Source organism: Falco cherrug, chromosome Z (assembly GCF_023634085.1).
Source record: "Falco cherrug isolate bFalChe1 chromosome Z, bFalChe1.pri, whole genome shotgun sequence".
Classification (NCBI taxonomy): Eukaryota; Metazoa; Chordata; class Aves; order Falconiformes; family Falconidae; genus Falco; species Falco cherrug.
In genome coordinates this window covers 14968802-14991176 of record NC_073720.1, presented here as the reverse complement: position 1 = coordinate 14991176, position 22375 = coordinate 14968802, and the positions used below count along the sequence as shown (strand labels likewise).

Sequence of the window (22375 nt, the reverse complement as noted above, 5' to 3'; positions counted from 1 at the left end):
GTTCGGAGCAATTCATGTGATTTCTTTGTAGTATTTTTTCATTTAATTTGTCATGTACATACTTGTGGATACTGTATGGTATTTGTAGAAATGGAGGAGTGAATTTTTAATAATTTTTAATACTTTTTAGGACCAGTTACGATCTCTTATTATGAGATTCTTAATGCAGTACTATAACCATGCAATTTACTTTCAAGTGCAAGTTACTGTGGAGCATAACTCTTACAATGATTGTTACATGAACAGTAAGTATATCATGACACAACTGAAAAAAATTATGCAAGGAAACTTACTGTAGCTTTTCATGTCTGTATTTCAGGATACAGAAGAAGCACTTCTAATGAATCTTAGAGACAGCCAAGTTCTCAATCATAAAGAGAACCTTGACTGGAATTGGAATCTGATAGGGACCATACTGAAGGTGAGCTTAAAAAGGGTGTGATATTCTTCTTATGAAATTGTTTGAACAAAGTCTCTGTTTCACATGTGAGCTTTGACTTTCTAATATTAATTCCATGGTACCTCCCATAATCTGTTTTATTTCAGAAAACTAGGATCTTGTGGGTTTAATAAGTGGTGCTGTAGTTTCTTTGAATACAGCCCTCACACTATATGCAAAAATACAGCTAAATTCACAAATTTTTTAATAAGCATGTATTAAAACATATAAATTTATTTTTATAGAAATAGACTTTACAGAATTAGCTGTAATGACTTTAATGCTGCTAATACATTAGACTTCAGACTAAACAAGGATACTGCCTTGTTCAGTTTCATAGCAAATATTTTTATATAATGTGAGCTGATAAGGCTGGAGTTTACAGATCAAATTTCAGATGCTTAGACTGAGCTACATATGAAAACTTCAGTAGTATGTAGTCTCATTGTATGTTTTGAACTAATACAAATACTCCCACAGCATCAAGTTCATTACAAAATTAACTTGTTTTTACAAAATAAAGGAAATACCTCTGACAGGGAGGTCATGCTCTCAAATATATTTAATGCACGACTTTTAAGAAAGCCTCTCTTCTTAAGCAGAAAAATTATTTTCTTTAAGAAAAACTTGGGTCAGTACTGTCCTCAAACCAAAGTATCTCCTGCGATGCTGTGCATCGAAACCATCCTTCACCCAAATTAATGTTTTCTTGCTGTCTTCTTTACTGTGTTGTTATAAAGATAGTGAAAGTACAAAAAAGTTCAATGGTGACAATCAGAATCAAGGTATTTTTAAGTTATTATTAAAGAAACTTAAATATTTCTGTGCATTTTCTCAAGGACTGATAAACTTGAGAGAGCAAGCATCTGTGTGGTATAAAGAGCTGAATATATATATATATGACAGTAGCATTGCTCCACCAGATTTCACTGTTTACAGGCTTTTCACTGGAATTACTGGATGTACTGGATTACTAGGTGTTTATGATTATTAATCATAGATATTTTTACCTTTCCTTCAGTATTAAAGTGCTGCGATTGAGAGACGGGACACAACTTGATGCAAGCAAATGTCACTTCAGTTAGGCTAATGTCATGATTATATACACACAAACAATTGTTACATCTTATTCTGATAGGTTCAAAAACTTGCTTATTCTATAACTATGTGGCAACTCATGCGAAGATCTCACACTAGCTGTTTAGGAATTCAGCAACAGTTAAAGACACAACGTCTGTAGTTCTTGCACCACGTCCTTGAGCAAGCTGACAAACAGACCAACTTATTCCTTGTGTAGTCTCAACTTGATACTTGGTCGCTGTTTCTATACCCTTCATGTCCCTTATGCCCAGGGCTTGTGGCCTACAAGCTCAAGCACATTCCTTTCAGCTAACTGATTTGTTACTTGTGGTCCTGCTTCCCAGGCCCCCTCCTGCATTAAAGATATTATCAAGACACTTTTTCAGATTCTCACTGTTAATTAGTCTAAGTAGTAGGAAGCTTTATGGAGTTGACCACTAAGACGGTGTGTGATTTTTTTTTTTTTTTTTATTATTATTTATTTTTACCTGAAATTTAAGTCAAACTGTTTCCATGCTATCTCGGACCTCCCCAGTACTTTCTAATGTCCTGTCAAGCAGTTGCTAAATATCTCAAAATCGGAGACTTGTCTTTCAGAATGAGAAGGCTATGTGTTTTCTGGTTTAATTCTAACCACTTCCCTTCCTGTTAAACTGCACAACAGCAGCATAAACTAAGATAATGTTATCAGAGTGATTCATCTTTAGTCCTCCAATGAGCAGGATCCAGATTCCAGTGTGGTTGCTCACCTCCCTCTTGTTTCTGTTGCACCTTTATAGCTGTGAAGCATCAGCTTTCTAACCACCTCACTACTTGCATCTCATGTGCTCCCTTACTGCCTTTTATATTTGCTTAGCTTGCTGTCTAAGCTGCTAAAAGAGCAGCAAAAGTGGTGGTGGTCAGGATGGAGGACTTGCAACTTCGTTGTTGACAGCAGAGCTTCATACTTTATCTCGTACTGTTAGTGTAGTCAGTTTTACTAGTCATCAACTAGTGTACTGTATGTCTCAGTGCTAGTGTACCAGTTGGAAATGCAGAAGTGTACTGCTTAGGTAGGAAAGAAGAATGATGCATTCATTTCCATCCCTTTCAAGAAGTAACTTACTAGTAGCAACGGAAATAAATCTGAGACCATCAAAACAACAGGCAGCTGTAAAACCAGGGGAAAACATAATAGGAAGAAAGGATAGGTCCAGAAGAGAGTATTATGTTTTCATGTGGTCCTTCTTAAAGTATCTTATGAATTATCAACAGAGGACTTTAAAACACCATTTTAATAAGCAGTGTTTAAGTGAGCTATAACAGAGTAATGATTATTTTTAAAACAAATTGATGAATTGGTGAAAACAACAAAACAATTACTTCCCCACCACAGCAAAACCTGTTACTTGCAGAGAAGAAACTGAGCTATAAAGTGTATTTTTCGTTACCTTTTCATAGTTTGCTGTTTTCATTAGAATTGTGGCCTTGTACACATAGCATGTGACTGATGTTCCCTGTCCTTCTCTAGAAAAAAATCAAACAGTTCTTGGAGGAAGAAGTGTGGGCTTTTCAATAAAATAAGGTTTTTCATACGTAACATTAAATGCAAGAAAAATTACACTGCTAATTATGAGGTAAATGTAGCTAAATGAGTAAATTTTAGTGACTAATCAAGGACTGATGTACAGGTTTCATATAATGCTATATTTGCTGTTTTTCTAGTGGCCAAATGTAAATCTAAGGAACTATAAAGATGAGCAGTTGCACAGGTATGTAAAAATTATGTAAGACTTAATTGAAAAAAAGAAATTTGGAAAAACTTTGTAAATATTGAAATAAACTATCCCTTGGCTATGTCACATTTTTTAAATTGAATCTATAGATCAGCAGCAAAAATGAAAATTTAGGTAATTAGATTACAATATTTGCTTTAAACAGGTCTTTTAAGATTTAGTGCTTTCTTTTCTATGCACAGATACTTAATATATTTATTCGTTTAACAAGTCATACTAGCTTTGCAAACACCCTATTTCATTTTAAAGCTTAAAGTGTTACCTCTTCAGTATTTCATACATTAGTGTTTGATGTCAGCACTTGACAAATTTTGACAGAATAGGTCTACAGTTGTAGTTACAGTTACAGCTTTCATCAAAATCAGAGAAAGTTATTTCAAATTGCTATTAATGGCAATGGAAGCATGTGGGACTTGCAGAAAAAAACCAAAAAACTTAGTACTGCTCTAGTTCTTTTTATGTCTGTTGGCATTAAGACAGTTCTATTACTTTTGTGCATGTTTTGTAATGGCGTTACTAATTAATTCTGGGATGTACCCTCTAACATGCATTTCTGACATTGATTTGGTTAAATTATTTTGGGGAGTAGTTCTGCATTTGTAGGCATGGAAAGGTACTTCTGCATAACTTTGTGGAAAAAGCTAAAGCTAAAACATATGCTGAAAAGCTCATGCTACTCCATTTTAAATTTTTACTAAAAAGTAGTCGTTACTTTATATAGTGTTCCCAGCATAAGTGGTAGTCCTGTTGTAAAAAAAAAAAAAAAAAAAAAAAAAGCCATGACTTAATTTTGCATTTGTATTTTTGGAGGTTTTTTCTTCCCCAGGTGTTAATTGCCAATCCATACCTTGTGGTAAAGGATTATTTTTCAAATCTAGTAGTTTATAACATTGCTTCTGTAAAGCAGTGTCTGCAGGCTGGGCTGTGGTGCCCATACCCACGCCTCTGCCTACCTACCTACAACAGTGTTTCTGTTCCCTGGTTTTGTGCTGCACTCAAGCATTGTTCAGTGCCTAAATAATGTAATTCCAGATAGCTTGAGAAAATCTATGATTGAGTTGGTCTAAAACTTCTACACTCATTGATCCTTTCTGCAGGATTGTGGGTTAGGTGCTTTAAAATGCTGTTGCTGTTGTTTAATTAAAACTGATCAAGCCCTAAATCTCTCCAGTTTCACTGCTAAATTTCATAAATTTACAGCCACTTTGTTTTTAAGTGTAAAGTACATTGATTTGTCCTTCCATAAGTTGATTTTTTTTTATTGTTAGTGTTCTTGTGGTGATCTTAACAGCTGTTAAAATGAAATTCCAGATATAATCACTTTATTTCATAGAGCTACAATTAATGAGATGTGTGTATACACATGTACATGTATATACATACATATATCCATGCTTAATAACCAGAATACTATACATTTAATTTGACAAAATCTAAAGAAACCTTTGGATTTCCTTTGTAATTGGTTCTGTATTTAGAACTGGGGCTAGTGGCTTACTCTCACTTTTTGTAACTAAAGCACTGCACCTTTACTTAAGTTTTCTTAATGCTTGACATAGCTACCTTGAGACAGAGCATTTTGTGTTACGTTAGAGCACATATAGGTGTTTATTTTTTGACAAAGAATTGGTGAGTGGAAGCTCTTTGTGAAGTTTTATTCCTGCAATGCAAAACTGAAACTGTATTTCTCACCATGATTTCAGGAAGTCTTGAGTGAGAGTCTGTGTTTGTAATCACTGTTACGCTTCAGAAATGCTTAAGTGAGGTTAATGAAAATAACAGTTGCTGAATAAATACAGCCTTTTCCTGCCGGAACACAAAAATGTGTTTTTCACAGTAATGTTTGACTGTCATAGCTGCAGAAAACTCATGTCACAGATTCTTTTTTAGCTCTTTGGTAGTCTAGGTAGTATTGCCTTTGAAATTCACCACAGGATAAATTACAGCAGAATAAATTATAAGCGTGAGAATGAGAAGAAAGCTATGGCTTCTAAGAGCATAGAGATTTTGAGTGCCTTTGCTTATTTTAAGTCCTGGCTTAGAAAACCTTTTATAACACACATCTCTGAAATCACGTCTGCATAGACTCACTACTGCTATCTACTACTGTTTTAATAACTTTGGAAAATTTATTGCAAATAAGTTAATTTAGTCCTATCTTTCCTACCAGCGTAATTTTGTACTATGAGACTGTCCTTGCATACTGAAAAATAGCAAACTTTTTTATTTTCCATAGGTTTGTAAGGAGATTGCTATATTTTTACAAGCCTAGCAGTAAACTGTACGCCAACCTGGATCTGGACTATGCCAAGGCTAAACAGCTCACTGTGGTGGGTTGTCAATTCACTGAATTTCTTCTTGAATCAGAGGAGGTAAGAAATGTTATTCTGCAGGACTGGAGAATGAGTAATGCTGCTGTATGCCACTTAGAGGGGGAAAAAACTTAATTTTGGTAAAGACTTCTGTAAGACTTTGGATGTTAAAACTAAAATGATCGGTATAATTAAGAACTGTAACTTAAAGTTTTGAATTGTCCAAATGAGAGTGAGGAGTACTGTTGTGTTTAAGTCAAAGCTTTATTAAATATGGCATTTTTAAAAGCAACGTTGGGTTTGGAGTTGTTTTGATTTTTGCTATGTGTATCTTTCCTTTCTTCTTGAATGCTAACTTTCATGCCTGAGGCCAGAGGAAATTGTCATTGAACAAACATTTTCTGGAAAGAACAGAATTGGTCCCAAGATGTCTCCAAGCTAAACTCCTTTTATTTGCCTTGAACCTTCTTCTTTAGTCTGAATTGTGTTTGCTAGCCAGCATTTCTATTTTGTATCTGTATTGTGTTTATGCATTTTAAGAAATTTTAAATTATGGATTTCAGTAAAGAGAGACCCAGTTCACTTACTAGTAAATGCTATTACTTTTGTTTTATTAGGATGGACAAGGTTACCTGGAGGAATTGGTTAAAGATATTGTACACTGGCTCAATTCTTCATCAGGGATGAAACCTGAACGTAGTCTTCAAAATAATGGGCTACTAAATACCCTTAGCCAGCACTACTTTCTGTTTTTTGGTACTCTCTCTTGTCACCCTCATGGAGTGAAAATGCTTGAAAAATGTAATGTGTTTCAGTGGTGAGTGGTTTTATTCTGTTTGAATTGTGCTTACCGTTACAATAGTTATAAAAATAGTGAACTATGCATGAGGACCACCATCTGTAAAGCTGTCAGTCAAAAGAACTTTAGAAGTTTTCGAGTAAAGATCCCCAGTTTTGTGGGGTTTTGGTGTGGTTTTTTAAGAAAGGGTCTTGTAGTCTGTCACTACTGATGAGATATGGGTGATTGTGTCACAAAATAGCTTACTTCTTTCTTGTCTGCACCTTTCTGGCAGAAATCGGCATCAGGAAACATGGTACTGTACTGAAAAGACAGGAAAAAAAATACCCCTCCCCCCAACAATACAAAACAAACAAAAAATCCTAACCCAAACAAACAAAGAACTCCCCACAAAACACCAAAAACAGGCAGGGATCATTCTGTTTGAGAAATGTGATGATGCCTGTTGTACCTAAGCTTCAGTCCAATATACTTCAGTAACGCTGTGAAGTTCAAAATTCTGTTTGGGTACAAATGGACGTACTTCCTTAGGGAGTGAATTGGCTTGTGGCTAATACTAAGGTGTTTTAAGTATAGTAAACTTCAAGTAAAAATTTAGGTGTTATGAGGTACTGTCTTTTTTCGGTTGAATTGTTTTTATTGAGTTTTAAAATTCAAGTATTTTACTGGTTTCAGAGAACTTGATTTACAATAAAATTTATACAGTTAGTAGGACTAACCTTATGGCAAGCTTTATACGTGGAATGTTTTACCATGAGGAATTGCTTAGAGCTTCACAAACAGTATTTTTGTACTCATAATCACTAATTAAAGTATACTGACAAAGTTACTGGAGCAATTATAAAAAGGGTTGGTTTGGGGTTTTTCCCCTTGCATTAATTATAAAAAGGGTTGGTTTGGGGTTTTTCCCCTTGCAGTTTAGCACATTTTTTGGTCCCCATTTGACTCCTTAACAGCTGTAATAGTTGAAGGTTAACTCTGATTCATATGAGAACTTACTTTGTGATCTGTGTTGATAGAAATGAAAGTCTAATTCAAAATACTTACATTTGAATGGTTGATTGAATAAATAGGTTTGAGTGGGTTCAATTACTGATTTTTATTTTCTTTTCTCTCCTTTCCCACAACCCCACCTCCCACCCCCCAGTCTTCTTAATCTTTGTTCTTTGAAGAACCAGGATCACTTGTTAAAATTGACTGTTTCTAGTTTGGACTACAGCAGAGATGGGTTAGCAAGAGTCATCCTTTCTAAAATCCTGACAGCAGCTACTGATGTAAGTTCAGTTCAATTTATGTTTATTGTTATTTGCCACTAAACATTTATTTTGTTATTCAAGGTGTATGACTTTTATTTTTAAACTATTATATATCCAGAAAGGTTTTTATTTTTATATTCAGAGAGATGAAACTCCTACTTTACGTAGCTTTTGAATTTGCTGTGAACTTCACAGCGTATATTGTGTTTGTGCTCATGAAACTAAGTCATTCAGATAGAGCTTTCTCTCATGTACAAAGAGGGTTAAAGTCTTTAAATACATAAACCAAGTGTAACACTATTGTCTAGGTCAGCAGACATCCTATATCAATTGAGAAAGTATTGTTTTCACAAACAGAAATAATGTATTTCTAGCAGTAATAAACAGCTAACCTGCCAGTGGTAGATACTGCTTTGATAATGATTGGTGTTACTGTGATGGAATGGAGTAGAAGCTATAGCTCCTGGAATGAGAGGGTGGTTCAGAAATAGGCATTGGAATTTGTACTTTTGAATCTAAGAAGCTGAGCAGATACAAAACACGGAGTTATGTAGACTTGAGGCAGGAAGCTCTTGAACTTCTAAAAAAAGAGAAATGAATCATAGTAGACAAGCATTGATGTCAGGGAAATGACAATTCATAAGTTGAAATCTAACTAGGGAAGAACTCGTATTACTTCAGGGAGAGGTATTCCTCTGTCTCCTGGATAAAGGCAGAATATATTCTAGAGTGTATACAAGAAGGAATAAGCTAGCTGCTAGCTTTAGATGTCTCGCTGTATTTTGGAAGAGGAGAGGGAAAGAAAGAAATTGAGGATATTTCTCTGAGACTATCAAAGATAAGATGATTCTTACAAGTAAAGAATGGAGTCTGAAGGTAATGAAGATAGTTGGGGTTCAAGGAATGGCTCATTGAAAGAAGAGGCTGAAGCTCCCTACTGAGTAATTTTAAGTGATGACTCTGATAACCTTTCTCTAAAGTTATTTTATGCCTAGTCTGAGCAAGAAAACAAATCAATATGTTGTGAGGACATATGTCTGTGTCTTTATTAGACTTCTATGCTGTTAATAACTGTCAGTTAAGAGCAGTTTAGACTGTGGAACTTCATTTAGCTTTTCTATTGAGATTTTTGTGTCAATGGGTACTGCCCCCTCCATCACCTCCCAGCTTCATAAAAGGGGGCCATACATAGGGGAAGAGCACACCAGCATTTCAAATGCTAGTTAACAAAGAAGTCGAGACATGCTGTCACAACCTCCTTCATAAAGTATACAGTTAGACTAATAATTTAAGGTGTTTTATTATGAATTAGCGTTTGTGGTTTAGATTTTGGGAAGGATTTCTTGATTCTGATAACCTATAGTGTGAAGACTTAAATTCTGTTTTAAGAGAGATTCTTCCAAATGTTTTCAAGCATCCAGTACTTACACCAGAAGCTTTATGTAGGTAAGAATAGGTTGATCTCCTTCCAAATGTTCTATAAAGACCTACTTTTGTACTTTTTTTTTTATCTTAGCAGGGAGGAAGAACAAAACAGAATTCATTCAACTCTGATACCCATATCACTCACTAGCTGTTAGCAGGCTGGCTGGAAGTGGGGTGCAGATACTGTCTGAACATACTGTCTTAATTATATACAAAGCCAGAAAGCAGTTGAAAGCTACTGCTGCTCTTAGTGATGATAACTAAAAATAGAGTTTCCACCTATTTGTAAATCAGCTTAATGAACAATGGGTAGTAAACACTTCCCGTACTTTAAATGTGAATAGGTTAGACATCACTCTCCAGCACCTTAGAAATTAGGAAAGCTTGTTGAACCCCCAGGTTTACCCATTTTAATTCTGATCTGTTTGGGATTGTAAAAAGTATTAGATTGCGATCTGATTGCTGGCATTACCTTGACTGTTTGATGCCGGAGCTTGACAGATGTCAAAGTAAAACTCTGGAGAAAGCTAAGAGATACTCTACAGGCTTAAGAGTTTAAGAACGCACATTTTGGATTTGAAACCTAAATAATCAGTTTTAAAGTTGAGATCTTTTCTTGCTGATACACTGATACCTTCTCACATCAATGAGGTTTTAAAGTCTCAGCCTACATTAGTAGCCTATGGCTGCTGAGGTCTAATACTTCCATTTCCCAGTCTCATTGAGGTATGGGTCTAGCAATATTGTCTAGTGAAATGGCAGAGATCAGGTAACTGTCTATTTTTCACAGTCTCCTGAAATCTGGAAGAACAGAAACTAGTAGAACTTCTCAAATGCCGGGCATTGACTTGCTCTGTAAGTCTAACCTTTCCCATATGTGCACAGTCAATAGTCCTTACTGTCAGTGTTAGGTGTGCATTCAGGTATAGCAGGTATCTAGCCATGTCAGTCTTCAGGCAAGTTCATAGGTGACATCTGTTGAGACTTAAATTTTGCTGTTTAGAGTTCAGTGTTGCACTGGATAAGACTGTACCCTGATTTTTATGTGTTGCAATACCATGAGAATTCCTTCGGTATTTTCTTTTTTAAAAAAAGAATTTAGAACACATTTAAGAAATACGAAAAATAATTAAATCTTATTTGTTCATCACAAATGTAAATGAATCTTTTGCTATCAGGATACTAAAACAAAGATGATGTACTGTTCGAACCTAAACAGAGCGTGACTTCCTTTGTGAAACATACTGAACCCTGAGAGATAGATAAAACTATTTCAAGTTGGTTTTTTTCCTGAATTAGTTGATCTGCTTGGAATTCTTAGAATTCATAGGGGAGTATTTTGTGACTCTCCTAGATAAAATACACAAACAGAATGGACTGTCTCAGCCATTAGAAATGGGTCTACATTTGCATCAACCACAGATGATTTCATACGTGTATAAAAGTTATTTACTTAAATTCTTTTCCTGTTTTACCATGTGCCCAATCCCATACATTCTTACAGTGGAAATGGAAGTGATAGGATTTTGAAGAGAAAATTTCACTAAATACTACTTGACAAAAAGGCATAATGTTGACCTGTCCAAGAACCCTTTGGCCATCCTTGGTTTACACAGTATTGCCAGTATCATATCTTGGACAAAATGCTGTCTTCGGTCTTTCTGGTGTTTATGTTCCCAATAGAAGATCAAAGGTGTAAAAAGCTAATCCAGAGGATAAAACTTCTTGATTATTCAGTATTAACTGTATTCTTAGTAGTATAAGTGGTATTTTTGAGCAACTGCAGTTGGCAAAACTACGGGTCTCTTCCCGAAATTCACATACTCGTGTGAGGTGGAAATAGATGTCAGTTCCAAGAGGAAAAGCTATCTGAAAGAACATGGAAATACTGGAACTTACAGGTATTTGCATGGGCAGCTCCACTGACTGAGGAGTAATTTGGAAGTACCTCTGCTTAGAGTATGGGGAATGTTAGGGGAAGGTATCTGCCATTTTGTGGGGTTTACAGTCTGGAATTCTGAAATAGCAGCATTGTCGACAGCAAAAGAAAATATACTCCTCCATCTTCAGCAGGCATGACAGGAAAAAATTAAAGCTTAGCACAGTTTATACCACTCACTGCACTGTCCCATAGGAGAATATATTTTTAAATACTACCAGAACTGACGTTCTGTCGCCTTGGACAAGTAAGTGAACCTTAAGATTAAAAATGAACATGCAGTTCAATTCAAATAAGGCACTTGCCCTTCCACCTTCCTTTTTCAAAGGCTTCTGATGAGACCTCATAGGATGAGTGGAGCCTGTACAGTAGGGCTCTGAAAGGGTTTGTATTAATTAATAACCCAGAAGACAAAATGTGATTTTGATTCTGTATGCTGCCTGTGGCTTCTAAATTCTGTTTAAAAGCAATAATAATGTGTGGGACTGGTCATAACTTCTGAAGAGCTGTGTTTTCTGAGGGAGGAAGACTGTCTCCAGTAAAGCTTCTTCCCTTCAGAAATTTTAATTCCCTGAGACATTTGTTAATGAGATACCTATCTGTTTATTTCAAAAGCTGAAAATGTGCTTTTTCTTGGGTTAACTGAAGTTTATAGCCTCATACACCTTTTAAAGTTACCCAAAGCTTTGAAGCACGTTTGTTAGCCATTTGCTAATGAGTGTCTCTGAACAAGGAAAAGTAATTTCTGTAGCCAGCTTAGCGTTAGAAGCAAAGAGTAGCATTTTGGGCTGGCTGTATATAACAAAAACATTTACAGAGCAATAACCTTGCAGATCAGTGAAGCAGAAGCTCATCTTAACCTACTTCCAGATGTGCTTTGTTCATTCATGCTGAAGCAAATTAATACTCTCAGCTGCCTTTCTGCCAGTTCATGGTAGAAACAGTGGAGTAGCCAGTGTGTCCTCAAGTGCTGTAGTTCATGACCTAAAATTTTATCAAAGGGGTAGACTTTACCCTACATCTGCTGGCATCTGTGCTGAGCTGTGTGTAATCGGCTAAGCTTAGTGACCTCTGACTTGCTTCTTCACTTCTAAGGGTCTCAAAGGCCTTTAGTAGTAAAAGGAAGGATCTTCTGTCAGACTTAGTACAGGGCTTTATCTGTGTTTTTCATGCATGAGGGGAAGAGGGGAATACCTGTTTCCTCCAGATATCCTCTGCAATGGTTTTCCTGTCAGTTCTCATCAAAAGTGAAAACATTCTTGGATTTTGCTTCATCTGGAGAAGCAGTGCTGGGCTTCACCCCTCCGATCTGGGAAATGCGTACAGGTGATCTTGCACACAAAGGCTGTGGCCCTGATTGAAGTCTTTACCGCTGTTGCGAATGCACACAGCGGCTTTGCAGCAGGTCTGAGGTTTGAATATCTTAGTCTGAGTCTTTCTTTGTTGTAAAGACCCTTTTCCATACCTGCAGTTACTTAAAACCCTGTTCTGCTGTTCTTTACACCTTTATAATTGTTCTTCTTTTTCTTTCTGATGGTGGCAGGAAAACCAGAACAGTGTCCAGGATGTCAGCACTCAGTGAATTTACCTAGTGACAATGCTGATGAGTTTTGTTCTGTTTACTTTCAGTGGGTTTGGCTGCCATTGAACTTCTATCTAATGCTTCCACAGAATTAATATTAGTATAAAGATCTTTTCCGTGGGTGGAGAGAGCTGGCTCAGAGCCTGTTGCATGTATAGAGCTGGGATTATTTTTTTACTTTAGCTCATTGTTTCAGATTTATCTGCAGTGAATTTTATTTGCCATTTTAATGTTGCATCAGAGTCATGAGTTCCATCTTATCTGTTCCTTCTCCAAGCAGAAACCAAAAATTATTCTAGCTCTCTGTACTAGCTGCTGGATAGATTAATTCCTGTTCAGGAAGTATTTCAGGAAGTGAACATTGGTATCTTTTGTCCTCTGTATCACACTCAGTGTAATTATAGCAGTAACAACAATTCTTTATAGACAGATTTTAGTACTTGAACTATGTGACACTGAAATCTGGTTTCATATTACTGTGTTACTCTGTGGGCCTAACTTACCAAGTGATTGTTTTGACATAATAAAGCTTGTTCTGATCTTTAGTAAATACGCTGCTGGTTGCCTATCCCACATACCAGACATACCACTGAAGAGATGCAAGCCATTTCAAAATGATTGTGCAGCTTAGGTCAGTTGTGAATCACTGTTCCACAGTCTTTCTTGGTACCTGTGCTACATCCTGCCTTCCCTTCAAAATCAAAAAGCTTCTCTATACTGAAAAAGCAGAAATATGCACATGATATTTGAAGGTGAAATAATGAAACAAAGTTTTTGAATTGGAAAGTGCATGTTCATATTTCCTACTCGCGTTTTTCTTTCAAGTCCTGCTTGCCAAATATTTCTGGAGAAAAAGTAAACGGTCCAGAAGATACTGTTAACCTAGGTGGTGGTGTCCAACCTGCATCACTTCACCTATCGCTTGGAATACAGTTCTTTACACGCATCCCAACATAGATTATTTATATTCTAATGTATAGAAAATTTACTTGGTTATAGCTATCACAGCCTTAAAAAAGGTATAGGGACTGAAGACTTGAAGAAAGATTTGGGCACCTGAATTTATCTTTTCCAGCTATACCTGTCTAAATATAGTTAATGCCTTTCCTAGTAAGCATACGTTGTCAGTGTTTTTCTGTGCTTACTCCAGATTCTTGTAGATTAAGCCTATTTGCTTTTATTTTGTGTGTAATTTTCCTAATAGAAAATGGTGTTAATCAGTTTATGCTGTTTATTCAGCAAGTTTTGAACAGCAATGCAGGAACTCACAGTATATTTACTTCATTCTGCTGTTACTTGGAGCAATTCATAGCAGTAAAATAAGTGTTGGGAAACTGTCTTATTACAGAAAGTAACGTTTTTCTATCTAGAAGGTTTTCTGAGAAGTTTTGAAGATCAGATCCTTTTGGGAAACAATTTTAAATTTACTGAAATACGTTCCCCAGAGGTTCTTACATATTTGCTTGTTAAAGTTCTTTGCGAAACATTGCATACATGAAAGTATCTGCAATTGCACTGACCATTTACAAGGTATTTTTTCTGCTAATAACTTTGTGTGATGCTAGTGTTCACGGTGAATACTAATTGATACGTGCTTTCCAAGGAGACTTGCAGTAGCCAGATTACTTGTGATCACAGATTCAGATTTCCCATTTGATAAGGTAGAAGTAGTTATCTATTAGATTGTAGTTTTAATTCATAAGGTGTGAATCACAGCTCCTTGCTATAAAATAGGGTAATTGAAGTGTATTTTTTAAAATGAAATATCATTAACTACAGTAGCTGTTTTTCCTTCATTCAAAAAAGCATTTTCCTTACTTTTGCAGAGCTGCAGGTTGTATGCAACAAAACACTTAAGAGTATTACTGAGAGCAAATGTAGAGTTCTTCAGCAACTGGGGGATTGAGTTACTGGTGACCCAGTTACATGATAAAAATAAAAGTATTTCTTCTGAGGCACTTGATATTCTAGATGAGGCATGTGAAGACAAGGTGAGCTTCCTTTCCCTTTTCAGTATCTTATTGGTATGCTACTCTGTAAGCTGTTACCAACTCCTCCCCCACTAGCAAAGTAAAAGTATGCAAGAAGCTGCTGATGGTTTCCCTTCTTGATTGTCATTGATGGACTTCATAATACTTTATCGACCCCTTTGCTGAAAATACCGCAATATCAGTGACAAGAAAGAATAGACTTCTGGAGTATGCCTACTTTTAAATATGAATTCAGACTCATTCAGCTATTTTTGATTATTATACTTTTTGTGAAGTGATACATGTTTAGAAGGTACCTAAATGGATAATATTAGAATGAGGCTAGTGCTGTTTGATACTTCCTTTTGTGAAAAACTTGATGCTTCGTTGCTGGCAGATTGTAATAGTTGCAGTTTTCAGAATTATATAGCGCTCAGATACTCTTTATGCATTTTTAATCATTTTAGGCTAATCTTCATGCCCTTATCCAAATGAAACCAGCTCTTTCTCATCTTGGAGACAAGGGTTTACTTCTACTCCTAAGGTAAATGTAGAAACAAGTAAGTGTTTGTTTTTATTCAAATTATGTGATTTGCTTTAAGTGGATTACTGACTGTCTGATATTACTTTACAGATTTCTGTCCATCCCAAAGGGGTTTTCGTATCTAAATGAAAGAGGTTATGTAACAAAACAAATGGAAAAGTGGCAGAAGGTAATGCTAAGAATAAAAAGTATGTCTGATACTAGGAGGAGTAAGAGTCTAAATATGCAGGTTTAGAAAGTCAAAGGTTCTCAAAAATACTGCGTATTCATATACGTGAATTGCTAATGTCAATACATTTATTGCCTCGGTTACTTTAACGATTTTGCTGAAAAAGGTGGAGAGGGATTTACACTTCCATAGCTCCTCTGTACATGTGTGCTTTTGATTTATACAGGCCTTTTATATAATTCTGATACTTCAAAAAATATTTCAGGAGTGTAGTTACTTCCTAAAATAGGTTATGTTGTAAAGTCATAGCTGGAGAAGTGCATAAAGAAGTACAATTTTCAAGATACCTGTTACCTCTGATTGTTGCTAATTAAAGTCTAGAGCTAATGAAGATAGATATGCTGTTAGGAAGTGAATAGGAACGCAAAACTTAAGACAAATGCATCGTTGCCACGAGTAAAATAAAACTCTTCATACGTTACTCTGTTTTCATAATTGATTATAAATACTTGTTCTCATTCCTGTTGGCATTTTTTTTTTACTAACTCTACAAGATGTCACTTCTCTAGGAATACTGAAATACGCGGTGGCCTGTTAGATTGTTTGGGTTAAAGTCAGATGTGAAGCATCTCCTTTCCTTCCTTTTAACAAATTCTCTGAAATAATTGTTTTCAATTGTTGACCCTGCAAACTCATTGTGTGTATGAAGTACAGTAATTTTGGTGAGCCCCATCTTCAGATCATAAAGAAGTTCAGCCTTCCTTAAGGAGCACTTCAGTTATTCCTTCCTTTACAAAGTTTCATACTATAAAATGTAATAGTATTGTGTCAACCTTTGGCTGTTATCTTCTAGGAATACAACTTAAAGTACGTTGAGTTGATTGAAGAACAACTTAATGAAGCACTTACAACATACCGCAAACCTGTTGATGGTGATAACTATGTTCGTCGGAGCAACCAAAGGTAAATTTGGGAAAATGTATCTTTGGGCATAAGCTGGTGGGACTGATCAATAGGGCTTTAAAGTAGAATGTGGAGGGAAATGGGATACCAACAGGATTGCAGTAGGTAAGCTAAGCATTGGCATGGCATCGCCTGAGGGTGGCAATGGTGCTGGGAACATTTACAGTGCTCCTGGGAGCAAGAGCACATCTGAAATGCTTGTACACCAGTGCACATGGTGTGAGAAACAGGATGAACTGAAAGCATTGTTCAGTTCCCAGAGCTTTGGTATTGATGTTAGCATGGCTTGGTAGAACGAGTCCCACAGCGGGAGTGCTGGGATGGAGGACTACAGGCTGTTCAGGAAGCATAGGCAGGGCAGGTGAGCTGGAGCTGTGGCTATAACGTAAGGGAGGGGTTTGATTGTACAGCCCTTACAGTTAGTGGTGATGTGTTTGAGAGCTTCTGGGTGAGGATTAGGGGGATGGCAAGCAAAGCAGACGTTGGGTGTCTATTACTTATTACTCTGCTAGGATGTTAGCCCTAACGGATTATCCTGTAGACAGGAAAAATTTCGGTAGCCCTTGTCCTCATGGGGGATTTCAACTTCCCAGACATCAGCTGGGAATACCGTACTGCTGTGCTGAGCAGGTCTAGGAAATTCCTGAAGTCTGTAGGAGATAAATTCTTGTCAGAAATACTCAGTGAGCCAACTAGGAAAGACACCCTCCTAGACTTGCTGTTTGTAAATAGAGAAGGACTCATGGGAGATGTGGTGGTGGGTGGTTGTCTTGGCCACAGTGATCATGAAATGGTTGAGTTTAAAAATTTCATTGTAGTGAGAAAAAAGGACAGCGGAGTTTTTACCCTGGGCTTCAGGAGGGCAAACTTAGGGAGCTATTTAGCAGGGAATCTGCTTTTGAGGGTTTAGGAGTCCATTAGTGCTGGTCCATTTTTAAGAACCACCTTTTAAAAAGCACAGGAGCAAGCAGTCCCATTGTGTTGTAAGTCAAGCAAGTGAGGCAGAAGACAAGCTTGGCTGAACAGGGAACTCCTTGTGGAGCTCAAGGAGAAAGAAATTTTATGATCCCTGGAAGCAAGGTCAGGTTTCACGGGAAGATTATAGAGCTGTGGTTCGTATGTGCAGGGAGAAGACACTAAAGGCCAAAGCTCGATTACAGTGGAAACTGGCTAGTGTTGTGTTAGATAACAAGGGCTTTAAGTACATTAATAGCAAGAGGATGTCTGAAGAAAACACTGAACTGATACTTGTTGAAGGTGGTCAGCTGACTAATAGGGATGAAGAAGAAGCAGAGGTGTTCAGTGCTTTTTTTGCCTCAGTCTTTAAGAATGCTGATAGACCTTAGGCTGCCTGGTCCCCTGAGCTGGAGGACCACAACTGTGGGAACAGCGACTTTCCATTTGTGGACACTGAAATTGTAAGGGACCAGCTGTATCAGCTGAATGGTCACTAGTCCATGGGACCTGATGGGGTAATTCTGGAGTACTGAAGGAGCTAGCAGATGTTGTGGCAGGACCCCTCAATCATCTGCCAAATGTCTTGGGAGTCTGAGGGGGTCCTTGCTGGCTGGAAGCTAGCCAGTGTTGTGCCAGTTTACAAGGAGGGTGTAAGGGAAGACCCAGGAAGCTACAGGCCTGTTAGTCTGACCTCACTTGCTGGAAAAATTATGGAGAAGATCATACTGAGTACTGTTGAAAGGCATTTAAAGAATAGCACAATCATCAGGTGCAGTAAGCATGGGTTCACAAGGGGAAAGTCCTGTTTAACTAACTTCTGTGATAAGGTCACCTGCCTAGTGGATGAAGGCAAAGCAGCAGATATATTTTTTTCTGGATTTTAGTGAAGCTTTTGATACTGTCCCTTACAGCATCCTTTTGGAAAAGTTGTCCAGCTGTGGGATGAACAGGTTCATGATGTTCTGGGTGAAGAATAGCAGGGTTCCAAGGGTTTCAGTGAATGTGGCTACATAAGGCTAGTGACTGATCACCAGCGATGTTCCTCAGGTCGCAATTCTGGGGCCAGTTCTGTTCAGTATATTTATCAGCAACCTGGATGCAGGAGCTGAATGCACGATTAGCAAGTTTGCTGCTGATACCAAACTGGGAGATGCTCTTGACTCTTTTGAGGGTCAAGAGGCCTTGCAGAGGGATCTAGATAGATTGGAGCATTGGGCAATGATTAATGGGATGCAGTTTAACAAGTCCAAATGCTGGATTCTGCACCTAGGATGGATGGAGTGATGCTGGGCACAAGTATAAATTGGGAGAGGAGTGGTCTGCAGAAAGGGATCTGGATGTGCTGGTTGACAGCAGGCTCAACATGAGCCAGCAGTGCCCGGGCAGCCGAGGGACAAACCGCATCCCGGGGGCACCAAAGGCAGCCCACCCCGCCGCTCAGAAGGGGCGACGTCCCACCGCATCCAGCGCCGGTGCGGCCTCACCCCGCGTGCTGTGCGCGGTGCTGGGCCCCGCCATTTCAGAAGGGTGTGAAGGTCCTCGAAGGCGCCCAGAGGAGGGCAACAGCGCTGGTGGGAGGGCGGGAAGGCATGGCCTGCGCGGGGCGGCTGAGGCTCTGGGCTCGTCTGGTTTGGAGCAAAGGGGGCTGAGGGGCGACCTCGCTGCTCTCTGCAGCTTCCTGGGGAGGGGGCGTGGGGAGGGAGGTGCTGATCCCTTCTGCCTGGGATCCGCTGACGGACACGCGGGAAGGGTTCAAAGCTGCGCCAGGGGAGGCTCAGACTGGACGTCAGGAAGCACTTCTTCACCGAGAGGGTGGTCAGACACTGCAACAGGCTTCCTGGGGCGGTGGGCGATGCCCCAGGCCTGTCAGTGCTTCAGAGGCATTTGGCCAATGCCCTTAGTAACGAGCTTTAACCCTTGGTCAGCCCTGAAGCGGTGTCAGGCGGCTGGACTAGGTGATTGTTATGGGTCCCTTCCAACTGAAATACTCCATTCTGTTCTTTTCTAAGTTCTCCAAAAGAATCCTCTTTGTCTGAAAAAATCTCAACTCATTGCATTACATTGCAGTGTATTTTATTTTAATAAGAAAATGTCAAAACTGCTGGGATAGCATATGATCTCTTTTTCCACCAGATTACAGCGACCTCATGTCTACCTGCCAGTTCACCTTTATGGCCAACTGGTGCACCATAAAACAGGCTGCCACTTATTGGAGTCTCAGGTGAGGACAAAAAATATTAATAATTTGAAAGATTTTAAAGAGTTCTGTAAACTTTTTAAAATTTTTTAAGAGATGGCATTTAAACAGTCATTGCAAAATATGGCGATTAAGACAATCTTAAGTTATATGGGGCCAAATATTTGTGAAGACAGTCTTTGCCATCTATTCTTAACTAAAATTCCTTCCTGACACTGCGAGGTATTTCTCTAATATTTCAGTATTTTACTTACAATGGCTAGCAAAATCTTAAAATTTTTCAGTCTGTGTGAGTGAATTGTATATTGACGATGTATAGAGAGAGAGAGACATAAACTGTGTCTATCCTTTTACACATACAAAAATGTGGAGATGGGGGAATAAAATCTTACTTCTAGTATTCTGAAAAACTAAGAAAACAAGCCCTAAGCCAGTACATTGTTACTTAAATGAGTTCACTTTTAATGTAGGTTTGCAAGATGATGTAATGAATTGAATGTGACAGTTGAAAAGTTTAAGAGAAAGCTTACATATTGCAGTGTGTTAGTCTGATTAATCTGTTATATTTATAAAATCTGAATTAACTTGATGCAGTCAGTGGTTACATTAAAATTTTCTACTTGCATTGCTGTTGCTGTTAATTTATGCTTATTATTCCAGAACTACCGCTGTTCATTTTAGGGTGCATACTTTAAATTAGTGCTTTACCATTTTATTAAAAATGCAGGAGAACCTGTTTGACTTGAGGTCTCCTTTTCATTTCCAACTGAGTGAGTTGGTTTTGTCTTCTGTTTTTCTCCCTCAGAGTGTTGTTACAGATCTAAGTTACACTGTTCGTTCCCCAATGCTGGATAAGTGGGAAGGAATTAAGCAGCTGAAAGCAGCCCTTTGGGCCTTGGTTAGTAAAAGATTTCAAAACTTTCTGCAGTTGTTTGAGTTCTGTTATGACTCTCGATTCTGAAATAACCAAGGAAAGTTCCATAAAATCATTAATTAGGTTTTTTGTTGTAAATTATGTGTGACTTTTTCCAAGTTGGTATTCTGTACCTTAACTGGATTTCCAGTTGAAAATGGGTCACGGCACCTTTTTTGTTCTTTATTCTTTTTTTAAAAAATAAAAAAGAACAGATTATCACATGTAGCAACAGTATTAGCATGAAACCAGTAGTTAGAAGTTGCTGTGGTCTGGCTTTAATGTATTTACTGTGGTGGTGCAAAATTCAGTGTTTCTGGCAGAAAGTTGGCTGCCACTGTTGATGCATGTGAATATATATGGTTATGACACCTTTGGTACTTGTGATGGGCAAAAACCTCATGTCTCTGCCTGTCAGAGCTACATTTCTGAACCTGCTTTGCCACCTCAGCTGTTCATCTGCTTCTTTCTTGTCTTTCCCAAAGTTTATTTGGGAACATTTGTCCAAGGTGACTGTTACTGGAAGATGTTGTAGGTAATAAAATGCCTGAGTAAGAGAATGTAAAATGAGTAAACAACATCGTGCTTTTGGCTGTAGTAGAATTGGTAAAATGAGGAATATGTAGTAGTTAACTGTGAGCAGTTTTAAGTACTATACATTATGTGCAAAGTTCTTTTTTGGATTTGCGCAACTAGGAAATGCCAGAAAGGGTGCTCAGATAACTTAACTGCTTTGCAAAGACGTGGCTTGAAACTGTACTACCAACAAACAAAAATGTCAAAAGTTTTACACTGATAGTACTTCAAATCACATCAGAATAAAAGCTTACTTGACAAAACTTTTATTCCAGGGCAATATTGGATCATCAAATTGGGGTCTTAACTTACTTCAAGAGGAGAATGTAATTCCTGATATAATGGCACTTGCCCAACATTGTGAGGTTCTCTCTGTTAGAGGGTATGTGTATCCAATTTATGGCAACTACCATCTGTAAGTTTCACGTATAGGTTTTCAGATAGCCTTACCTAATTTACATGATTATAGTTTTTTACTTACTTGGTAGTCAGTTATTAAAGATCAATAACTGAGTATCAATCTCAGTCCTATACAATCACAGAATTGTATAGTAAGTGTGAAAGAACATGGAGTAAGAAAATGAAACCTATGAAAAAAGATACATACTATTCTCCTTTTTTAAAAAAACAATTAAAATATTTGCTACTTATATCTCTGTAATCATTTTATTATCCCATAATTTTTATTAAATGTATTTTTGAATCTTTAAAAGCATAAATAGATGGTCTTTTGGCTAATATTGCTACTATATTTGTCCTTTTGCATATTTTAAAAAAAAGATACTTTTCTACTTTCTGTAATCAGACTATTGGAATAATTAGTTTTTATTTCTGAATAGGATATTGTTCTCAGATATTTTAGTCCATTTTTAAAGCTTCCGTTGACTTACACATAAAAATGAACCAAAAGCTACTTGGCAGTTTTGTGAAGTTTCTGCTGAATTGTTTTGAAAGTTTCCTTTCAAAAGAGAAATAAGTTTAGTTAAATTAGATGCTATTATTGTTGCTCTTTTTTCCATATATACATTAAATACAGAACCTGTGTCTACGTGCTTGGTCTAATAGCCAAAACTAAACAAGGATGTGACATTTTGAAGCATCATAACTGGGATGCAGTGAGACACAGTCGTAGACAGCCTTGGCCAGTGGTCCCTGATGACATGGAGCAGCTCTGCAATGAACTCTCTTCTATACCCAGTACTCTTAGTTTGAACTCTGAGTCCACCAGCTCTAGGCACAACAGTGAAAGTGAATCTGCTCCTTCAAGTAAGTAAAAAAAAAAACAACCAAAAAAACAAAACAAAAACCCCAAACCCCACCACAGAACAGCATCTTGGCGTTCTTATGAACCTTCTAGCAGGATGAGGTTCAGCCAAATACTGTAAAAAATGTTATTGCAAGAAGGAGTGCAGGCAAGGGGACAGTTAGTGTGCATTCGGGGGATGTAGGCAAGTGAGAGGGAAGAGAACAGTGTCTTTC

The 22375-nt window shown here is 37.6% G+C and overlaps 1 protein-coding gene across 3 annotated transcripts in view; it reads left to right on the top strand.

Moving 5' to 3' along the window:
• Positions 1-22375, top strand: part of RICTOR (RPTOR independent companion of MTOR complex 2) — a 91028-nt gene that overhangs the window by 51993 nt on the left and 16660 nt on the right. For all 3 annotated transcript variants that reach the window (XM_055698294.1, XM_055698295.1, XM_055698296.1), the window contains 13 exons: positions 320-421; positions 3224-3270; positions 5531-5666; positions 6224-6423; positions 7553-7679; positions 14434-14598; positions 15045-15121; positions 15212-15290; positions 16144-16253; positions 19344-19431; positions 20213-20305; positions 21172-21278; positions 21933-22162. In XM_055698294.1, the coding sequence (XP_055554269.1) occupies positions 320-421; positions 3224-3270; positions 5531-5666; positions 6224-6423; positions 7553-7679; positions 14434-14598; positions 15045-15121; positions 15212-15290; positions 16144-16253; positions 19344-19431; positions 20213-20305; positions 21172-21278; positions 21933-22162 (1561 nt within the window). The remainder of the gene's footprint in view (positions 1-319; positions 422-3223; positions 3271-5530; positions 5667-6223; positions 6424-7552; positions 7680-14433; positions 14599-15044; positions 15122-15211; positions 15291-16143; positions 16254-19343; positions 19432-20212; positions 20306-21171; positions 21279-21932; positions 22163-22375) is intronic.